Source organism: Mobula hypostoma, chromosome 10 (assembly GCF_963921235.1).
Source record: "Mobula hypostoma chromosome 10, sMobHyp1.1, whole genome shotgun sequence".
Classification (NCBI taxonomy): Eukaryota; Metazoa; Chordata; class Chondrichthyes; order Myliobatiformes; family Myliobatidae; genus Mobula; species Mobula hypostoma.
Window position 1 is genome coordinate 120,482,076 of NC_086106.1, and position 20,134 is coordinate 120,502,209.

The following is a 20,134-nucleotide window of genomic DNA, read 5'->3' on the forward strand; positions in this document are numbered from 1 at the left end:
AGGAAAATGGAGGGTTATGGAGGAGGGATTGATCTTAGAGTAGGTTAAAAGGTCAACAGAACATCATGGGTCAAAGAGCCTGTACCTTGCTGTAATGGTTATGTTCTATGAAAAACTATTCATAAGCAGACAATGGCTGACAACTGATGTGCAAAAGAAGACAACCTGAAAATACAAATATTAATAATTCATGAAGGCCTTCCATGCATCCTTGAATGGAATTGCTTAATCACTGGTAGTCATGCCTTTAGATGCCAAAGCTCTGGAATTCCTTCCTTCCTCTAAATCACTCCTGAAAACCAACCTTGTCTATTCCTGACTGGTCTGGTGCGGCAAATCAAATGCTCAGGAACATAAGAAACTGCAGAGGGTAGTGGAATCGTGCTATAGAAGCAATGTAGCCATTACATTGTTTGTGGGAGTTTGCCGTACAACATGGCAACCATACTTCCTGCATTGAAACAGAAAACAGGAGCAGAAGTAGGACATTCAGCCCTGGACCACCCATCTCGGTATCATACCCTCATGCCCCTTGATACATTTTGCAACCAGAAATCTATCTTTTCTTTTTAAAATATTCAAAACATCATGTTCTCTGTGGTGCTTTGTGTTAAACTCCACAGGTTCACTACTTTCTAAATTTTAATCAGATCCCATCTCTTTCTTCTACGCTTCAGTGAGGACAAATCTGGCTGACTTAAATTCTCCTCGAACAACAGCCCCACCAACTCAGGGCTTTCCCTGATGAATCACTGGTGAACTGGCATCATGTTCTGGTGCGACAATTCAGATGCACAGGAGTGCAGAGGGTAGTGGACTCTGCCCAATAGATCACAGGCACATTTGTTCCCACCGTCAACAGTATCCACGGGAGGCGCTGCCATCATCAAAGAACCCCGCCATCGGGCCATGCCATCTTCTTGCAGCTGCCATTGGGCAGGTACAGAAGCCTGAAACCCCTTCAACCATTTGGTTTTCAAACCAACTTTCACAGCCCCAATCGCTACCTCAGTATACCAACACTATGACTACTTGACTACTTCATACTACAATAGAATTCGATTTTTTTTTTTGGTTGCAGTAATTGTGTTCTTTCTTGGGTGACACGATAGCATAGCAGTAAGTGAACTGTGATTACAGTGGCAGAAGTACAGTACTGTGCAGAAGTATTTGGTACATATACTGTATATAGCCAGGGTGCTCAAGACTTCTACACAGTACTGTAGTAATTTTATGTATTGCACTGTACTGCTGATTCTGATATGGGTCTCTATTGTGGATTGAGAGTGGGAAGGGGGCAGGGAGAAGGGAATCATCGTTGGGAAAAGGGGAAGGGAGAGTGGAGGGAGCAGGAAGCACCAGAGAGACATTCCGTAATGATCAGTAAACCAACTGTTTGGAGTCAAGTGACCTTGCCAGGTGTCTCAGGGCTGGGTGAGTTCACACCCACTCCACCCCCTCCCCACCTCACCCCAGCACTCCATCTCTGCCAACTGTCCCACATTCCTCTCGCAGCGCCCCACCCTCACTGCTCCCAACATTTTTTGTTCCCGCCAGATTTACAAACTTGCTCTCTGCTCCACATTGACAAATATGGTACTGTGCAAATGCTTTAGGCGCCCTAGCTATATCCATGTGCCTAAGACACATGGTTACGTAACTGTGTTCCTCTTGTATAAATTATGTTGCTAATATACGGTTTACTTGTGAACATTGTGTACCTGATGCTGCTGTAAGTTTTTCACTGCACCTGTGCATACGTACGGTGGGGCGGCTGGCTGCGTAGTGGTTAGCACAACGCTTTACGGTACTAGTGACCAGGGCTCAGTTCCCATCGCTCTCCCCATGACCACATGGATTTCTCTGGGTACTCCGGTTAGACGTACTGGTTGGTAGGTTAATCGGTCATTATAGATCATCCGGTGGTTGGGCTAGGGTTAAATTGGGGGTTGCTGAGTGGCGTGGTTTGAGGGGCTGGCGGGGTCTATGTCATGCTGTATCTCAATAAATAAATAAGCAAACACATAAGCATATGGGATGTGTAAATCTCACTGGGCCTAACGTTCCCTTTAGTGGTTCAGTGATGGTATCAGTATGAATGGCTGATGAGATGCCTCCAGTTCACCTCACCAGCCAACGTTTAAATGAACCCCAGTGACTGAAAGACACAAATTAAACACTGCCTAGCATCACTAATGTTAACTTTGCTGGAGAGTCTCATTCACAGGAGTCTTTGGGGGGGGGGTGTGTGTTGAAGACAGTAAATTGGTACCTCTGTTCACTGCCACAGGCTCCTCTGCACCTTGAGAAGGTCCCTTGTCGTTCACAGAGTCACCAGCATCCTGATCAGATGCCCTCCTGCCAAACACAACAGTGCTCAATGTAAATGAACAGTTAGCAGAAGGGAATCAGTGAGTTAGAAGATTGTTCCTCCATCTCTCAGCACTAGCCTTCACACCAGGTCAGAGAAGCAGGCTGGGCACGCAGTCTAGGCCAACACGGAAGCATACTGCTCTGTCAGTGATTTGACCAGGCACATGATGTCAAATCTGGTAGATCTAATATGTTAACACGAGGAAATCTGCAGATGCTGGAAATTCAAGCAACACACACAAAAAATGCTGGTGAACGCAGCAAGCCAGGCAGCATCTCTAGGAAGAGGTACAGTTGACGTTTTGGGCCCAGACCCTTCATCAGGACTAACTGAAAGAAGAGATAGTAAGAGATTTGAAAGTGGGAGGGGGAGGAGGAGATCCGAAATGATAGAAAACAGGAGGGGGAGGGATGGAGCTAAGAGCTGGAAAGTTGATTGGCAAAAGGGATAACAGACTGAAGAAGGGAGAGGATCATGGGACGGGAGACCTAAAAGGCAGAGGGGGGGAAAACCCAGAGGATGGGCAAGGAGTTATAGTGAGAGGGAAAGAGAGAGAAAAAAGAGAGGGGGGAGAAAAAGAGGAAATAAATAAATAAGGGATGGGGTACGAAGGGGAGGCGGGGCACTAACGGAAGTTAGAGAACTCAGTGTTCATGCCATCAGGTTGGAGGCTACCCAGACGGAATATAAGGTGTTGTTCCTCCAACCTGAGTGTGGCTTCATCTTGACAGTAGAGGAGGCCGTGGATAGACATGTCAGAATGGGAATGGGACGTGGAATTAAAATGTGTGGCCACTGGGAGATCTAATATGTTCGCTGGCACCTATTGGCCAGTGTCCCCCTATTAATCCTTCAAAGAACATCACTGGAACATGTTCCTACATTCGAACAGCAGAATTCTGTGAAGGGTGAATTTCTGTATAATGCGGAGATTACTTATAAAATTAATGAACAGGTGATCCCGGCTTATACAGTTGGTCGTGTTTCAGAAATTCACCCTCCCACAATTCACAAATCACCACCCAAAAATTTCAGATCTGGAATAAAGCCTTCTCTCACAGTAGATATGTGGAAAATGTTAAGAAGATAAAGGCAAAATTTACCACTTATCAACTTGCAGCTCAAGGCACGTGAGGTGACAAGGCTTAAGAGCATAATGGAAAATTGTGAAGTGGCCACTTTCTAGGATTAAATCACCTCCCACTCACACTGGAGGCTGTGGTAGAACAAAGGACTCTACAGAAAATCCTGGCAATTCTAGACAGTGTTTCTCACCTTCTGCGTGCCACCTTGGTGAAACAGAGGAGCACTTCCAATAATAGAGTAAGACAACTGTGCTGCTCCAAAGAGCGCTATATGAGGTAATTCTTGCCCTCAGCCATTAAGGCTCTATAATGAGTTGGGGAAGTGATGACCTCCCCCTCCAATTAGACTGTTTGTGGTAACTTATTTATTTTTTTCTACTCCTCTTCTAATTTTTATATCCGTGCACTTGTAATGCTACTGTGACACTGTAATTTCCTTCGGGATCAATAAGGTATCTATCTATCTATCTAATGAAGACGTCACCTGTGTTGGTTCTGAAACACTTCTATGTCACAGCTGTGAAGAAAAGAATCTCAGGGTTGAATATGGTGACATACATGTCCCCTGATAATGAAAATTACTTTGCACTTTGTTGGTGCACAAGTACCGATTTTTTCCCCCATGGCCCTGCACCTTACTGTCTATCTGAATTGCACTTTCACTTTACTCAGCATTATTTTATTGTTATTTTTTCCTTCGTGTAATGAATTGATCTTTAGCAACAGAGTCATGGAGCACTACAGCAGAAAAGCAGGCCCTTTGGCCCCTCTAGTTCAAGCCAGACTGTTATTCTGCCCAGTCCTGTCGTTCCACATCTGGACTACAGCGTTACAAACCCCTCCCCATCTACATACCTATCCAAACTTTTAAATATTACAATCAGGCGCATATCCACCACATCTGCTGCCAGCTCATCCCACATTTGCACCAACCGCTGTGTGAAGAAGCTCACCTTCCAAGAAATTGCAAGTCAAGTTTTTCACTGTACCTTGGTAATGTGACAACAATAAAACAATTTATCAATTTAACTGTAACACTATATCCTGCATTTTTGCTTTTCAGATGTATAACCTGCATGTGATGAAATGATCTGCCTGGATGGCATGCACAACAAAGTTTTCACTAGCTCAGTACACATGACATTAGTAAACAAATTTAAATCTGTCTTCATCTTTGGTCTGCATTTTTCAGGAAGGCTTAATCTGGCACCCTCCTCGCTCTGAGTCAGATCACTGCTTCAGCACCCAGCTCGGGAAGTTTACTTCAGTAGAAGACTGAGGGAATGTTTACCGAAGGCAATGAGAAGCTCATGAATCAACTCCTCAAACCTTCCCCTTTTAATTGTCTTCTTGTTCAGTTATTTACCCCAGTGTCATTGCGACATTGTATGCTGCTGAAAGTGTGACCTGTGGCTCCAAGTAGCTGTTTGCATGGGACAGTGGCCACGCCCCAGTACACCGCTTCGACAGGCGTGCTAAACCAGGTGTGGGTCGCTGGTGGCCTCATACCCCGGTGAGATAGGCCTCATGCCTGTCCTGGCGTGTGCAGTCAGCTCTAGCTGGGCGGATGAGACCTACAGTGAGATCCCACAGCGAGGAAATTGGTACCGAAATGCTCTGTGGAGAGCGAAGAGAATGACAAGGCACAGGAGGCATCATGGTTATCCACCGTAACCAGGGAAGACCCCGTTTGTGATGCTTGTTCGTGCCACTGGACCCAGAGTTCTGGGGTTCAGAGAGTGAAACTGCCCCAGCGCAACGGCTTTTCCACTTTAAAAACTCTCCTGCACAGGTTTCCTGTCACTATTGGACACCACAGCCAACCACCATCTATGCCTTTTAACACCTTGTATATCAAAAGACTTTGAAGGCTGCTAAGTTAAGTAGAGAAGCTTGCCAATGCTCTCGTCAGCCAATGCACTAACAGGCCTTTTATTTCACCGTGGATTCCCAGAGCTTCACTGGCACAACATGGCCGTTACTTTAATCTACATACGATCAGAATTTAAAACCATTGTGAGAAGAACACTTGGGGCAGTAATTGAAAGATTTGTCAGGATTTTGTGGGGAACTATAAACATCTACTGCAGAAGGCAAATCCACATGGTTAGCATGGAGACAGAAGAGACTGCAGATGCTGGAATGTGGAACAGTACTCAGTGGGCTGAAGGAACGGCGGGTCGAGCAGCATCTGTGCAGGGGAAAGGAACTGTCGATATTTCAGTTTGAAACCTTGATGTATTAGCACTCACAGTGAGAAGCGTAAAGGTATTTCTACCTTTGTTTATGTTCGGGCAATGTCCATCTGTCTGAATGAGAAGCCAGAATCAACCCTGGTTTGAATGCTTGAGAGATGATTGAAATGTTACCTATAAAAACATTCCAAAGATACAAATGCCATATGATCATTGCTGACTTTGTATTTCATATCCTTTTTCCTGTTCCAGAATCTGTGGCATAGTAGTGTGGTGTTTAGTGCAATGCTTTACAGCACTGGCTGTAAGATCAGGGTTCGACTCCCACGGCTGTCCATAAACAGTTTGTACATTCTCCCTGTGACAGAGTGGATTTCTTCCAGAAGTTCCAGTTTTCTCCCACATTCCAAAGACATATGGGTTAGAGTGAGTGAGTTGTGGGCATGCTGTATTGGTGCCCAAAGTGTGGTGACAATTGCAGGCTGCCCAGCACAAACTGCTCCAGTTTGATTGGTCACAAACGATGCATTTCACTATGTTTTGATGCTCATGTGACAAATAAAGCTAGTCTTTAAAAGTTCCCATAAATCCATTTTGAATGTACAAGGCATGTCCTTTCTTTGATACACCTTTAAAAGTGCTGACAGCAAAATAATACTGCAGGATTGCCAGATAAAAAATACTGCAATCATTTAAGGTGTGTCGTTGACAATTTCAGGTTCCACTGCAAGAAATAATTTCTTGGCAAGCAAACAGTACTGCCATTCACCAGAATCTTTAGCTTTTGTTTTCACTTAGTGTCAGATTATGTGGTCAGTCGTCATTGTTGCTTGTGGAACTTACTGTGAAATTCAAAGTTCAAAGTTAATTTATTATCAAAGTATCCATACGTCACCATATATGACCCTGAAGTTCATTTTCTTGCAGGGATTCATAGCAGACCAAAGAAATATAATAGAATCAATGAAAACAACAAGGACTGACAAGTAACCAATGCGCAAAAGATGACAAACGGTGCAAATACAAAAAAAAACAAATAATAATACTGAGAACATGAGTTGTACAATCCCTGAAAGTGAGTTCAGAGGTTGTGTTTGGCAGTCAGCTCAATATTGTGGTGAGTGAAGTTACCGATGCTGGCCCATGAACCTAAAGGTTGGAGGGTATAACTGTTCCTGAATATAATGGTGTGGGACCTAAGGCCCCTGTACCACTTCCCCAGTGTGTGTGCACGTCCATTGCGAGCGATGAGGACCACTGACATCCCTGAGTGGGTGCGTTTGTTATTTGTGTGTCTGGAGGTGACTGATGAGTCCATTCCGTAGGAAGTACCTCCCCCATATGGGGCAAGTGTGTGAAGGTTCTGTAGTTGAGGTGCCCGCTGCTCGTTCTTTCCACTGTTGTCATTTCCTTTTTGCTTCAGCTTTGCAACCCTTTTCAGCTTTGATGACACCTCTATTGAGAAAACTGCGCCAGGATGAGCGATTCAAGGCCGCACGTTCCCTGGATCTCAAGGGCCTTCAGTGAAGTCTTGAGCGTGTGCTTGAATCGTTTTCACTGAACGCCACGAGAACGCTTCCCTGCGGACAGTTCCCCGAAGAACAACTACTTGGGGATGCAATTGTCTGACATCCTGACAACATGGCCTGCCCGTCTGACTTGGAGATATGTCAGCCGTGTTTGGACGGTGAGCATGGCTGCTACAGACAGCACTTCCGTGTCAGGAATTCTGGCTTGCCAATTGATACTCATGATCTTCCGTAGGCAGGACAAGTGGAAGTGGTTCAGTCTACGCACATGTTTCATGTACACGAGTACTGAGAAGGGAGCATGGCCTGGAGGGTGCAGGTTATTGACATGTTTCCCACAAGGCAACAGCCACTAACATTCAAGACTGATTCACTGGATTGGTGTAATTGCTTTAAGAACGAGCATAGTTCTCAAAGATAGAGAGCTGTGAAAAAGTCTTAGGCACATATGCTGTCAATCCAACAGGAGCAAAGGATGTTGGGAATAATAAGGGTGGAGCACTGCAGAGTGAGAATGGGACAGCTGTCAGGGGAGTGCCAAGGGTGGGGAATGGCACGGGTGCAGACACACCCAGCCCTGAGACACCAGGCAAGGTCATTTGATTCCAAACAACTGGTTTATTGATCATTACAGAAAGTCTCTCTGGTGCTTCCCATGCTCCCTTTCCCCTTTTCCCCAACCATGATTCCCCTCTCCCTTCCCCCTTCTTACACTCAGTGCACACCAGGGACCTATATCAGAATCAGGTTTATCATCACCTACATGAGTCATAAAATGTTTTTTTTTTATGGATGCAATTCAGTGCAATACGTAAATGACTACGGTACTGTGCTCGTGTGAACACTTACAAGGATGTTGCTGGGACTGGAGGCCTGAGTTTCAGGGAAAGATTGAATAGGTTAGTGCTTTATTTCCTGCAGCACAGGTGAAGGAGGCGAGATTAGATAGAGAGATACAATGTTTTGACGTGTATAGATAAGGAAAACGCAACCAGGCTTTTTCCATTGAGGTTGGGTGAGTCTAGCGGTCAAAGGGTAAAAGCAAGAAGTTGCAATATTTAAAAGGAAACTCTTTACTCTCTGAAATAAGGGTAGTGTGAGTGTGGAATGAGCTATCAGCAGAAGTAGTGGATACAGGTTCGATTGCGACACTAAAGTGAAGTTTGGATACATATATGAATAAGCCGGGATATAGACAGCTATGGTCCAGAATCGAAATGATGAGGCAGGACAATGGTTCAAGATGGACTAGATGGGCCAAAGAGGCTGTCTGTGTGCTGTAGGGCTCTACGACTCTAGCGTGAACTTGATGGGCCAAGTGGCTTCATTATATGTTGAAATATGAATTAAGAATATCTCAGGAACTAAGGATATCCCCTCCGTCATCAGATTTCTGAATGGAACATGAACCCATGAACACTACCTCACATTTTTTTTGCTCTAATTTTTAAAATATGTATTTCTTTTTGTAATTTATAGTTTGTTCGTCATGTGTGGATGATCATGGTCCTTCCATGACCATGATAGTTTTTTCCATTGCCTTCTTCTGGGTGGTGTCTTTACAAGACTGGTGACCCCAGCCATTATCAATACTCATCAGACATTGCCTGTCTGACCTCAGTGGTCACACATCCAGGACTTGTGACATGCACCAGCTGCTCATACATACAACCATCCTCCACTTGCTCCCATGGCTTCACGTGATTCTGATTGCAGACCTCCCACCCTGCAAAAACTCATTTCAGGGAGGTAGCACCATCAATTTGTGGGAGACTCCCGGAACTTCCAGGAGAGGTGGGATGTCTGCAATAGAGTAGCTCCCAGCAGCTAGCCAGCTAGTTTAAATAACATTAGCTATGCTAATGAACAAATGACACCTGTTAAACTCACCTCAACATGTCTTTTACAGTCTTAACCCACCATGGGCAATAGAAAAGTCACTGTTGCAAACAGTGCAGCGAGCAACACTGTCATTATTTTTGACCCCTATTAGGCAGGGGTACACTTTAGTGTGGCCTGGGATAACGTACGTTTTATATTTTCTTTTTTTGGAACACTCTGCCATGGCGCACTCTCACTCTCTCTCATGGTCTCTCGCGCTCTCGCTTGCTTGCTCTCTCTCTCTCTCTCGCGCACTCACTCTCTCTTGCTTTGATTGATTTCTGTGATTTTGTATATAATTTGCGGGCATCAGGGAGCCACTATTACTTTGTGGGAGACTCCCGGAACTTCCGGGAGAGGTGGGATGTCTGTGATTGGGTGGGGGGAGGCTAAGCAGGTGCTACATCTTGCCCAAGGGTGACCTGTGGGCCAGCAGAAGGAAGGAGCGCATTACACCTTCTCTGCTAGAGACTTATCTCCACCTCGTCACCCAGTAATTTATAGTATTTTAATGCTTACACTGTACTGCAGCTGCAAAAGAACACATTTCTCAACATATGTCAGTGATAATAAACCTGAATCTGATTCTGAATAGATTTGAAGAATGAAAAAAAAACACCTCATCATAAATCTCTCAGACTCTCAGCTTTGAACAGCCCTGTGGGCTAGACAGCCACAGCTGTGGAAATACCCTGACAGGCGATGATCAAGCAGTTAATTTATTTCTGCTGGTGTTGGCTGAGGAGCAAAATTGAGTGAATATGAAGGACCCCCACCACCCAGGACATGCCCTCTTCTCATTGTTTCCGTCGGGATGGAGGTACAGAAGCCTGAAGGCACAAACTCAGTGATTCAGGAACAGCTTCTTCCCCTCTGCCATTCAATTTCTAAATGGACATTGAAACCATGAACTACTTTGTTATTTGCTTTTTTTTGCACTGCTTATTTAAACTTAACTATTTAATAGATATATATATAATTCAGTTTTTTTCCTCTATATTTATTTACCATGTATTTCATTGTACTGTTAACGAATTTCACGACATATGCCGGTGATATTAAACCTGATTCTGAGGTTTAACATGGCTGAATGAAATGAACAGGCAGCCAGGCACCTCTGTGTGAACATGTTGTGTGGGTGTCTCTATCTCCAATTACAAAGCACTCCCCCTATCCCATGCTGGCTGTCAGCCTGGATGCACTGCTCAATTAATCAGCGCAGTTTCGCTTCAGATTGCTGTCAGTGTCTGCCAAAAGCATACGCCCAATTTCATTCCAGTCAACTGTTGCACTTACATTGAGGTCCATAAACATAATAACTTAATAGCTTTGTTTTTATCAGATACAGATCTAGCACTGGTGCCTTGTGCAAATATATGAAACAAAGAGTTGTGCACACCCTAGGTTTGAGTACAAGTTGTCCTATAACAAGAAGATATTGCAGCTGTTAATTGTTTGACTGGGGACCAGGAGACTCAGACAGAAATCACATTTCTCAGGTTCCCAACTGGAGTTTAAGCATTTGTGCATTCGCAGTCGGCTTATTTGCTTTTGCAGTCGGTTTGAGTATTTGCAATCAGCTTAAAAGCCTTGAAAGTTGGAGCCAATGGCCTTAGCAGCATTTGTGAACACCTCTTTGTTAAAAACCTGATGACCTTTACAGAAGGAAATGTGCCACTTCACAGGATATTATAGAAAATAGAAGCTCCTGTCACAGGTAAACAAATTGGTGTGATAGAAAGTAGCTGGTTAATAGGGATAGACTGAGAGACATAAATGGGTCTCTGTTGAAGGGTCTTGGCCTGAAATGTGGACTGTACTCTTCCACAGATCCTGCCTGGCCTGCTGAGCTCCTCCAGCAGTTTTTGTGTGCTGCATAACTGGGTCTCCTCCCCGTTGGCAAGATTAAAGGGTGGTATTTGCACTAGAAACTCAACATTTTACAATCTATATAAATTGGTACTAAAGGCATGGTAGTCCACTTAAGACAGAGTTACGAGTCAAGTTAAATCTTTCGTCTCAGTGAGTCTGAATACTTGGAGCTCTTTTGCTTAAGAGGACTTTGGAAATGCCACCTGTGAGTATTAAATAAGATGGATTCATATAAGGAAGGGAATGAAAGGAGTTGAGGTTACAATCAGATTGGTGTTGATCTAAATAAATGACTCTGCATACTCTAAAGGTGGAATAGCCTACTCCTGTTCCCAATTCAGAAGTAGGTACAGCATCCTCTTCTACTCTGGGCCACAATGGACACAAGTCCCAGACCAATTTGCAAATTTCTACAGGCATACTGTGGAGAGCATTCTAACTGGTTGCATCACAACCTGGTGTGGAGGCAAGACTGAAAGAGGCTGCAGAAAGTTGTAGACAGCCAGCTCCATTACAGGAATACCCCTCCCCACCATCGAGGACATCTACAAAAGGTAATACCATTATTAAGGATCCTCACCACCTTAGATGTACCCTCTTCTCACTACTACCATCAATGAGGTACAGGAGCCTAATAACTACACTGAACAGTTCAGGGACAGCTTCTTCCCCATTGCCATCAGAATTATGGTTTAATGACTCATGAGCATTACATTATAATTCTTCTTTAGAAATATTTATGCATTTCTGTAACTTATTGCCACTTTACAATGTATTGCACTGCAAACCAACCAATTTCACAACATATGTCAGTGACAAAAAACCTGATTCTGATTCTAGTCTTTGTAGCCAGCTTCTGAAGTAAAACTGGAGGCTCTCGAGATCAAAATGCACTGATGTTTCAGCAACTGCCACATCCTGATTGGATTTTGAAAAGCAAAAACTATTGGAGGAACTCGGCTGATCTCTGCCCTGGGAAATGGACAATTGACGTTTCAGGAGGACATCTTCACCTGGATCGCTCCAGATTCCAACATCTGCATTCACACGTCTCCATGGATTAAAAAAAATATATTTTTGTGGCTCTTCTGCAACAGGATAACCTTTTGTTCTTGTCTGCCTTCCACAGCTACAACACTCAGAAAGAGTGCTGTGAAGAAAACGAAACTCAAGGTGGTATAGGGCAACATATACACAGTGGAAACTTTATTGGGTATCTATAAGGTGACCACTGAGTGTATGTACATGGCGTTTTGCAGCTGTAGCCTGTGCACTTCAAGGTTCGTTGTAGTCTGTATTATAAGATGCTCTTCTGCACACCACTTTTGTAACGCGTGGTTATAAGTAACTGTCACTTTCCTGTCAGTCTGACCATTTTCCTCTGGACCCTCTCATTAACAAGGCCTTTTCTCCCACAGAACTGTCGGGCACTGGATGCTTTTCGTTTTTCACCCGATTCTTTGTAAACTCTAGAGACTATTGTGCATGAAAATCGCAACAGATTAGCAGTTTCTAAGGTACTCAAGCCACCCTATCTGACACGAACAATCGTTCCAGGGTCAAAGTCACTTAGATCACATTTCTTCTCCATTCTGATGTCTGGTCTGAACAACAACTGAACATCTTGATGATGTCTGCATGCTTTTTATGCATTGAGTTGCTGCCACATGATTAGCTGATTAGATTTTTGCATTAACGAGGTGTTCAAAAGGTATATTTGATGTCAGAGAAATGTATACAATATACAGTACGTCCTGAAATGCAGATGTACCTAATAAAGTGGCCACTGAGTGTGGATCCAATGTGAAACACCCCTCAGAATAGAGAATTATTAAGCTTGACTTGAGGGGAAATCACAGCAGCTGATTAGGCTTCCTATAAATATACTGACAGAATTAAATTTTAAAGTCACTGTTGATTTGGGCTCGACTCCAACACCTGATTAACATATTAATCCTGCCACAAAATCTGTTTGCTTTTATTAGACAAACATTTATTCTAGTCATCAAATGGGTCTACATAATTGCAAATTTAAAAAAAAAGTAAAGAAAGAATGCTTGCCACAGCTCATCTTATCCTGGTAATGATATTTCAATTTTCACTGTCCTTTACAGGACTACCTGCCTTGAATTTTACCTAGGGAAGATGAAGCGTACATTTGGTAAAAAAAAAAGTGCCCTTGGGATCAGTTCCCCATCTTGCCCTCCCTGATCTTGAATGGCCATTTTCCTGCCATTCTTACAGACCAAAGTCACGGATTAGTTCTGGTCCAAGTAGAAAATTTACGCTGTTGAAGTACGAGGGGTGATTGATAAGTTCATGGCCTAAGGTAGAAGGAGTCAATTTTAGAAAACCTAGTGCATTTATTTTTCCTACATTTACACACTTAGTCCAGCGGTCATGGAGCACACGGATCCCTTCTTTGTGGAAGTCGGCGTCTTGGACCTCCAGAAAGTGGTCCACAGCACGGGTGATTGATAGGTATGTGGCCTAAAGTAGAAGGAGATGAGGAGAAACATCAAACTTTCTGCATTTTCACTCAAAGAGTTGAACTTCACGTGCATGTAACGAGAGCTGTATAACTCATCTTCTTCTACCTTAGGCCTCGAACTTATCAATCACCCCTGCTGTGGACTTCTACAAAGAAGGGATCCGCATGCTCCACGACCACTGGACTAAGTGTGTACACGGAGGAGGGGACTATGTTGAAAAATAAATGTGATAGGTTTTCTAAAATTGACTTCTTCCACCTTAGGCCACGAACGTATCAATCACCCCTCGTAACAGTCTAGGGTCCGAGCCCACTCATTCAGAGACACAACCTCAAATCCCATAAGAGCAGCAGTGAAATTTAAATGTTCAATAATTAAATCTGGAATTAAGTAAACTAGACTCAGCAATGGTGATCATGACTCTGTCACTGTGGTTTTAAGGATATAAACTTTTCACACGAAGAATAGTTGGTATAAGGAATGAGTTGCCAGATGACATGAAGGAGACAAGAACAGTAACAACATTTAAGAGGTATATTGATAGGTACATGAAGGAGCAGGGCATGGTGATTTCAGATGCTGGAACCTGGGGCAAACAACACACCGCTGGAGGGGAAGTACCTTCCGTGGAGTGAAATGAACAGCCAATATTTTGGGCTGAGACCATTCACCTGGATTGAAAGATAGAGTGGACTACAATGAGATGAGGGGAAGGGTGGAAGTGATAGGGGGATCCAGACGAGGAAGGATACTTGGCAGATAGAGGAGAGGAGAGTGGAAACAGTGACGAAGGCTGGAAGGTGATAAGTGGACCCAGGTGCGGAGGGATGACAGGTAGATAGAGGAGGGGAGAGTGGTAATAGTGACAGGCTGGAAGGTAATAGGTGGATCCCGGTGTGGAGGGATACTAAGCAGATAGAGGAGGAAAGAGTGGAAGTAGAGGCAGAGGCTGCGAGATGATAGATGGTTGTGACAAAGGGCTCCAGGTGATGGAATCTGATAGGGAGAATGTGGAACCTCATATTGGAGGTGGGGTGGGCAGATAGGAACAGTGGGGAGAGCGGTCCTGTGGAAGATGGGATGATGGAGGAGGGGAGAGAAACAGGGTGATGGAAGGGGCAAAAGTGGATGTAAGAGGAAAGAGATTGATTAGGAGGAGAGGGAAAATGGACTGAGTGAGAGCAGGCTACCTGGACTAAATAAGAGAAGTGGGTTACTAGATAGAGACATGGAATTAATGCAGGCAAATGTGATTAGTATTGATAGGCACCATGGTTTGCATTGACATGGTGAACAAAGTGCCTGTTCCTTCCACCAGTGCCCCTGGCTGCCTATTCTATGCAACAACTACTCTGGGTAAAAGAAACTTGCCCCAAATAATTCCCTTGAGCTTTCTTCCTCTTGTCTTGAAGCTATGGCCTCTTGTATCTGAAATTTATATTCAGGGCAGGAGACTCTTATTTACCTTATCTATGCCACTCATAAGCTTAAAAACTTCTGTCTGGTCTCCGCACAGCCTCAAACAACCCAAGTTTTCTAACCCTGTACTTGAAATGATTTAATCCAGGCAGCATCCTGGTAAACCTCTTCTGTACCCTCTCAAAAGCCTCACATCTTTCCTGAACCGGAAATGAACACAATCCAGAAAACGTGGCCAACCAAAGTTTTATATAACTGCAACAGGATTTGCTAATTCTAATACTCAGTCCCCTGACTGGCACGGTAGCATAGTGGTCAGCACAATGCAATCTGGGTTCAATTCTCGCTTCTGTCTGTAAGGAGTTTATACATTCTCCCCGTGACTGCATGGGTTTCCTCAGAGTGCTCCAGTTTCCTCCCACAGTCCAAAGATGTACCGGTTGGTAGGTTGATTGGTCATTGTAAATTGTGATTAGGCTAGGATTAAATGATGGATTGCTGGGCATCGTGGCTCAAAGGGCCAGAAGGGCCTATTCTGCACTGTATATCAATAAATAAAGAAATGAAGGCAAGCACATCGTACACCTCCTTTACGAGCAAGTGTTTGGCAGTCACTCAAGTTGGATTCACTGGCAGGGCTGAAGACATATTCTGCCTGGTGGGAACTTGGCTCGTGGCTGCATTTGCGACTTGAGAACTGCTCAGGTTACGAACAGATCTCAGGAAATGACCTTCCTTTACCTGGGAATGGAGGGTGGCGCGGGAGCATAGCAGTAAGCAGAATGCATTACAGCACCTGCCGTAAGATCAAGGTTCAACTCCTGCACTCTCTGTAAGGAGTTTGTATGTTCTCCCCATGACGCATGGGTTTCCTCCTGTATTCCAAAGAGACTCAGGTAAGTTGTGGACATGCTATGCTGGTGCTGGATGAGTGGCAACACTTGTGGGCAGCCAAGAGCATATTGTCAACGTAAACGACACATTTCACTTTACACTTTGATGTTTCGATGTACATGTGACAAGTTAACCTTTAATCTTCATGTGTTACTCCAGGGAGGACCTGTATGGTTGCTGCAGTCAATGGAAAAAGGTCATCCTCTAAACCAGTGAGGGAATGGGTTTAAGGGAGAGGTGATGCGAGGACCTGCCACGTATGTACGCAGTGTGACGCCTGGGCAATGCTGGGTTCTGACATTTACCTCTTCAGTAACTGGGCCTTCGTTTTGCTCGCCTTGTTCCTCTTCCTCAGAATGGTAGGTGCGTTCGGCAGCTTCACCCTTGATTCAGTGGACAACAGAGAACACCATGGGATGAATGGTCCCATCAACACTTCATGGAGGAAGTCATGCCAGGGTTGATAAGGATGCACCAACATACCTGGAAGCTCGTCCTTTGTTCCTGTCAGTCTTCTGTAAATCCCTCAAGTTATACCTGTGTCTGAAAGAACACAGAGGTATTAGTGTTCAATCCCACCAGTTTCATTAAACTGATGCTGGAAGTAGATCATATTGATTGTAAACACAAGAGATTTTGCAGATGCTGGAAATCCAGAGTATCTTACAAACAAAATGCTAGAGGAACTCCGAAGGTCAGGCAGTATCCCTGGAGAGGAAAAAACAGTCAACATTTCGCGCCAAGACCCTTCATCAGCTCTATCTGAGACCCTTTGTTGACTGTTCATCACTCTCCATAAATCAATAGAGTTTACATTTTAGGCCAAGACCCTTTATCAGGACTGGAAAGGAAGGGGAAAGAAGACAAAATAAGAAGGGGAGAAATTACTGGAAGTTAGAGAAATCAATGTTCGTGCCATCATGTTAGAGCGGACCGGTTTAATATTGACAATATTCTTGCGGACCGGCCGACGGGGGTGTTGGGGGGGGGGGGCTGCTGTTCAAGTAGGGTTAAACTCACCTCAACAGGTCTCCCAGGACACTTGTCTCCCGGGACTACTATGACCATGAAGCCTTGCGCGGGCATCTGTGTGCACATGCGTGATGTGCGCATGTGCTGATTTTTTGGCTTAATCTTCCCGACTATACTGTACATACATTATTTCTTCTTTATATAGGCTGTGTATTTATCAAATCATTCCTGCTTTTACTATATGTTAGAGTTATTTTCGGTTTTATGTGTTATTTGGTAGATTATTTCTTGGGTCTGGGAATGCTCAAAAATGTTTCCCATATAAATTAATGGTAATTGCTTCTTCGCTTTACGCCATTTTGGTACGAAAGGTTTCACAGGAACGCTCTACCTTAGCGGGGGAAATACGGGACAAGGGTGGTCCCGTATGGGACAAACCAATTTAGCCCAATATATGAGATGTCCCGGCAAATACAGGACAGTTGGTAACCCGATATTCAAGTTCAACAGTGCGTGACAGGGAATGAAGAAAGGTGCAGCTGACTCATATCGTTTCCTCGTGGCCCGGTAGCACATGCTTTGAGGCCTGGTACCGGTCCGCGGCCCGGTGGTTGGGGACCGCTGTGTCAGAGGCTTCCAATACGAGGTGCTGCTCCTCCAGCCTGAGGGTGGCTTCATCATGGCAGTACAGGAAGTCATGGACCAACATTGCATGATAGGAACGGGGAGTGGAACTAAAATGCTGCCCACCGGGAAATCCTGCCTGTTGTGGCAGACGGGTGAAGGTGCCCGACAAAGCAACCTTCTCAATCTACGTTAGGTCTCACCAATGTAGAAGAGGCCGCACGGAACACCGGATACAGTAGATTACCCTGACAGACTTGCAGGTGAAGGGCTGCCTGACCTGATAGGAGGGTTTGGGCCCTCAATGGTGGTGAGGTAGGAGCTAGTATGAATTATAAATTTTAAGGGCTGTAAATCACACTGTTTTCAACAGGCAAACAGTTATCAATTACAAAGCCTTTAAACAGCATCTACTTGGACTGTTGATTGGGAACTGACATCACAACATAGCTGGAGTTCCATAGGGCAACACCTCTGAAACTAAGAAGTCACGGGTTCAAGTCCCACCCGGGAAACTTGGCTGAGCTATGGAGAGTGACACACCATCAGGAGCTCCACCTTTCATCGAACAGTACATCACAGTACAGCTCCATGAAGTCGGGCCGGCCTATTAACCCACTCCAAGATCAATCTAACCCTTCCTTCCTACATAGCCCTCCATAACAGGACTGTGGCGTACTGGTTAGCACAATGCTCTACGGCACCAGCAACCCAGGTTCAATTCCCGGCATTGCCTGTAAGGAGTTTGCACGTTCTCCCCGTGACTGTGTGGGTTTTGTCCGGGTGTTCCGGTTTCCACTCAAAGTCCAAAACTGTATGGTTGGTAAATTAATTGGTCATCATAAATTGTCCCGTGATTAGGCTCGGATTAAATCAGGGGATTGCTGGGTGGTACGGCTTGAAGGGCCAGAAGGGCCTATTCCACACTGTAACCTCAATAAATAAAAATAAATTTTTCTATCATCCATGTGCCTGTCTAAGAAACTCTTAAATGTTTCTACTGCATCTGCCTCTACCACCAACCCTGGCACCACATTCCACACAGCCACCACTCTCTATGTAAGAAACCTACTTCTGACATCCCCCTGATACCTTCCACTTGTCATCTTAAGATTATGCCCTCTCATATTCGCCAGTTGCACCTAGGAAAAAGGAGCTGGCTGTTCACTCTACGGGTGCCTCTTATCATCGTATACATGGACATCAGGTTAGCTTTCATCCTTGTTCGCTTCAAAGAGGAAAGCCCGAGCTCATTCAACACTTCCTCACTTGACATGCTCTCTAGGCCAGGCAGCATCCTGGTAAATCTCCTCTGCACCCTCTCTAAAGCTTTCAGATCCTTCCTATTAAGAGGCAACCAGAAATGAACACAGCAAGAGAAAACCTGCTGATGCTGGAAATCAAAATAACACACACAAAATGCTGGAGGAAGCCAGCAGGTCAGGCGGCGACTATGGAAAGGAGTAAACAGTTGACGTAGATTTGTTTTTTTTTTAAAAAAACAAGAGTGTGGCAGGTATCTGGAATGCACTAATGGGGGTGATGGTTGAGGCTGATACAATAGGAACACTTAAGAGACTCTGAGATAAGCACATGGATATACTGTAAGAAAAATGGAAGGTAACAGGCGGTGTAGAAGGGAAGGGTTAGATTGATCGTTGACTATGTTTATATACATCATCATCATGTGCCGTGTCGTAAGACGTGGGTGATCGTGGTCTTCCAGCCAGTTTTAATCCGTTGCCTGTGGGGAAGACCCCTTCACTCTTTGCTCTTATTCTTTTCTCATGACCATGATTGTTCCTGGCAATTTGCGGTTTGTTATTGCCTTCTTCCGGACAGTTTCTTTACAATACGGGTGACCCCAGCCATTACCAATACTCTACAGAGACTGTCTGCCTGGCGTCAGTGGTCACATAACCAGGACTTGTGATATGCGCCATCTGGTCATACAACCATCCACCAGCTGCTCCCATGGCTTCACGTGGCCCTGATTGTGGGGGAGGGGGAGGGGGCTGGGGCTGAACGGGTGCTACACCTTGCACTAGGGTGACCAGCAGGCTAGTGGAGGGCAGGAGTGCATTACACCTCCTTTGGTAGAGAGGTATTTCCACCCCACCACCAAAAAATTGATATAGATTAGCATAAAATGGTGGGCCTTTAAAATGCTATACTATTCTATGTTCCATCCTTTACTGCCCTTGAGAAGGTGGTGACGTGCAGCCACCTTGAACCTTACTCACCTTAATACGTAATTATTCAATACCAGTGACCTGCACTTCTGACGCCCCTGGGCCTGCACAGTCTGAAGCCTCTTTGCCGGCTGGTTCAAACTTTTCTCCAGATGGTCCATCAGTTGGACTGGCTCCAAAGACGACTGTGGGAAAGCGCTGCCTTCCTTCAATGACAGGCCTGCATTATTGGCAGTATTCTGCTCAGCACAAGAACAGAATTAAAATCAGGTTTATTATCGCCGACATATGTTGTGGAATTTGTTGTTCTGTGGTAGCAATACATTGTAATACATAAAAATAAAATACAAATACATAAATTATTATTTATATACTTACATATAAATATATAAACAGCATAAACACATTCCCTCAGTGGCCACTTTATTAGGTATGGGAAGTTCCTAATAAAGTGGCCACTAAATGCACGTTCGTGGTTTTCTACGCTTTCCTTTCGGAATGGCAGGTGGTGACCAGTGGGGTACTGCAGGGTTCAGTGCTGGGATCACAGCTGTTTACAATATATATTAGTGATTTAGATGAGGGAATTAAAAGTAACATTAGCA

At 44.5% G+C, this 20,134-nt stretch overlaps 1 protein-coding gene across 3 annotated transcripts in view; it reads right to left on the reverse strand.

The window, feature by feature from the left end:
- LOC134353157 (RPA-related protein RADX-like) overlaps positions 1-20,134 on the reverse strand; it is a 66,222-nt gene that overhangs the window by 9,080 nt on the left and 37,008 nt on the right. For 2 of the 3 annotated variants that reach the window (XM_063061132.1, XM_063061131.1), the window contains exons 11-14: positions 19,581-19,768; positions 16,225-16,284; positions 16,047-16,124; positions 2,273-2,358 (exon numbers count right to left, since the gene is read on the reverse strand). In XM_063061132.1, the coding sequence (XP_062917202.1) occupies positions 2,273-2,358; positions 16,047-16,124; positions 16,225-16,284; positions 19,581-19,768 (412 nt within the window). Of the gene's footprint in view, positions 1-2,272; positions 2,359-13,299; positions 13,427-16,046; positions 16,125-16,224; positions 16,285-19,580; positions 19,769-20,134 lie in introns of those variants that run through there. The other variant, XM_063061133.1, reaches the window with a different exon arrangement.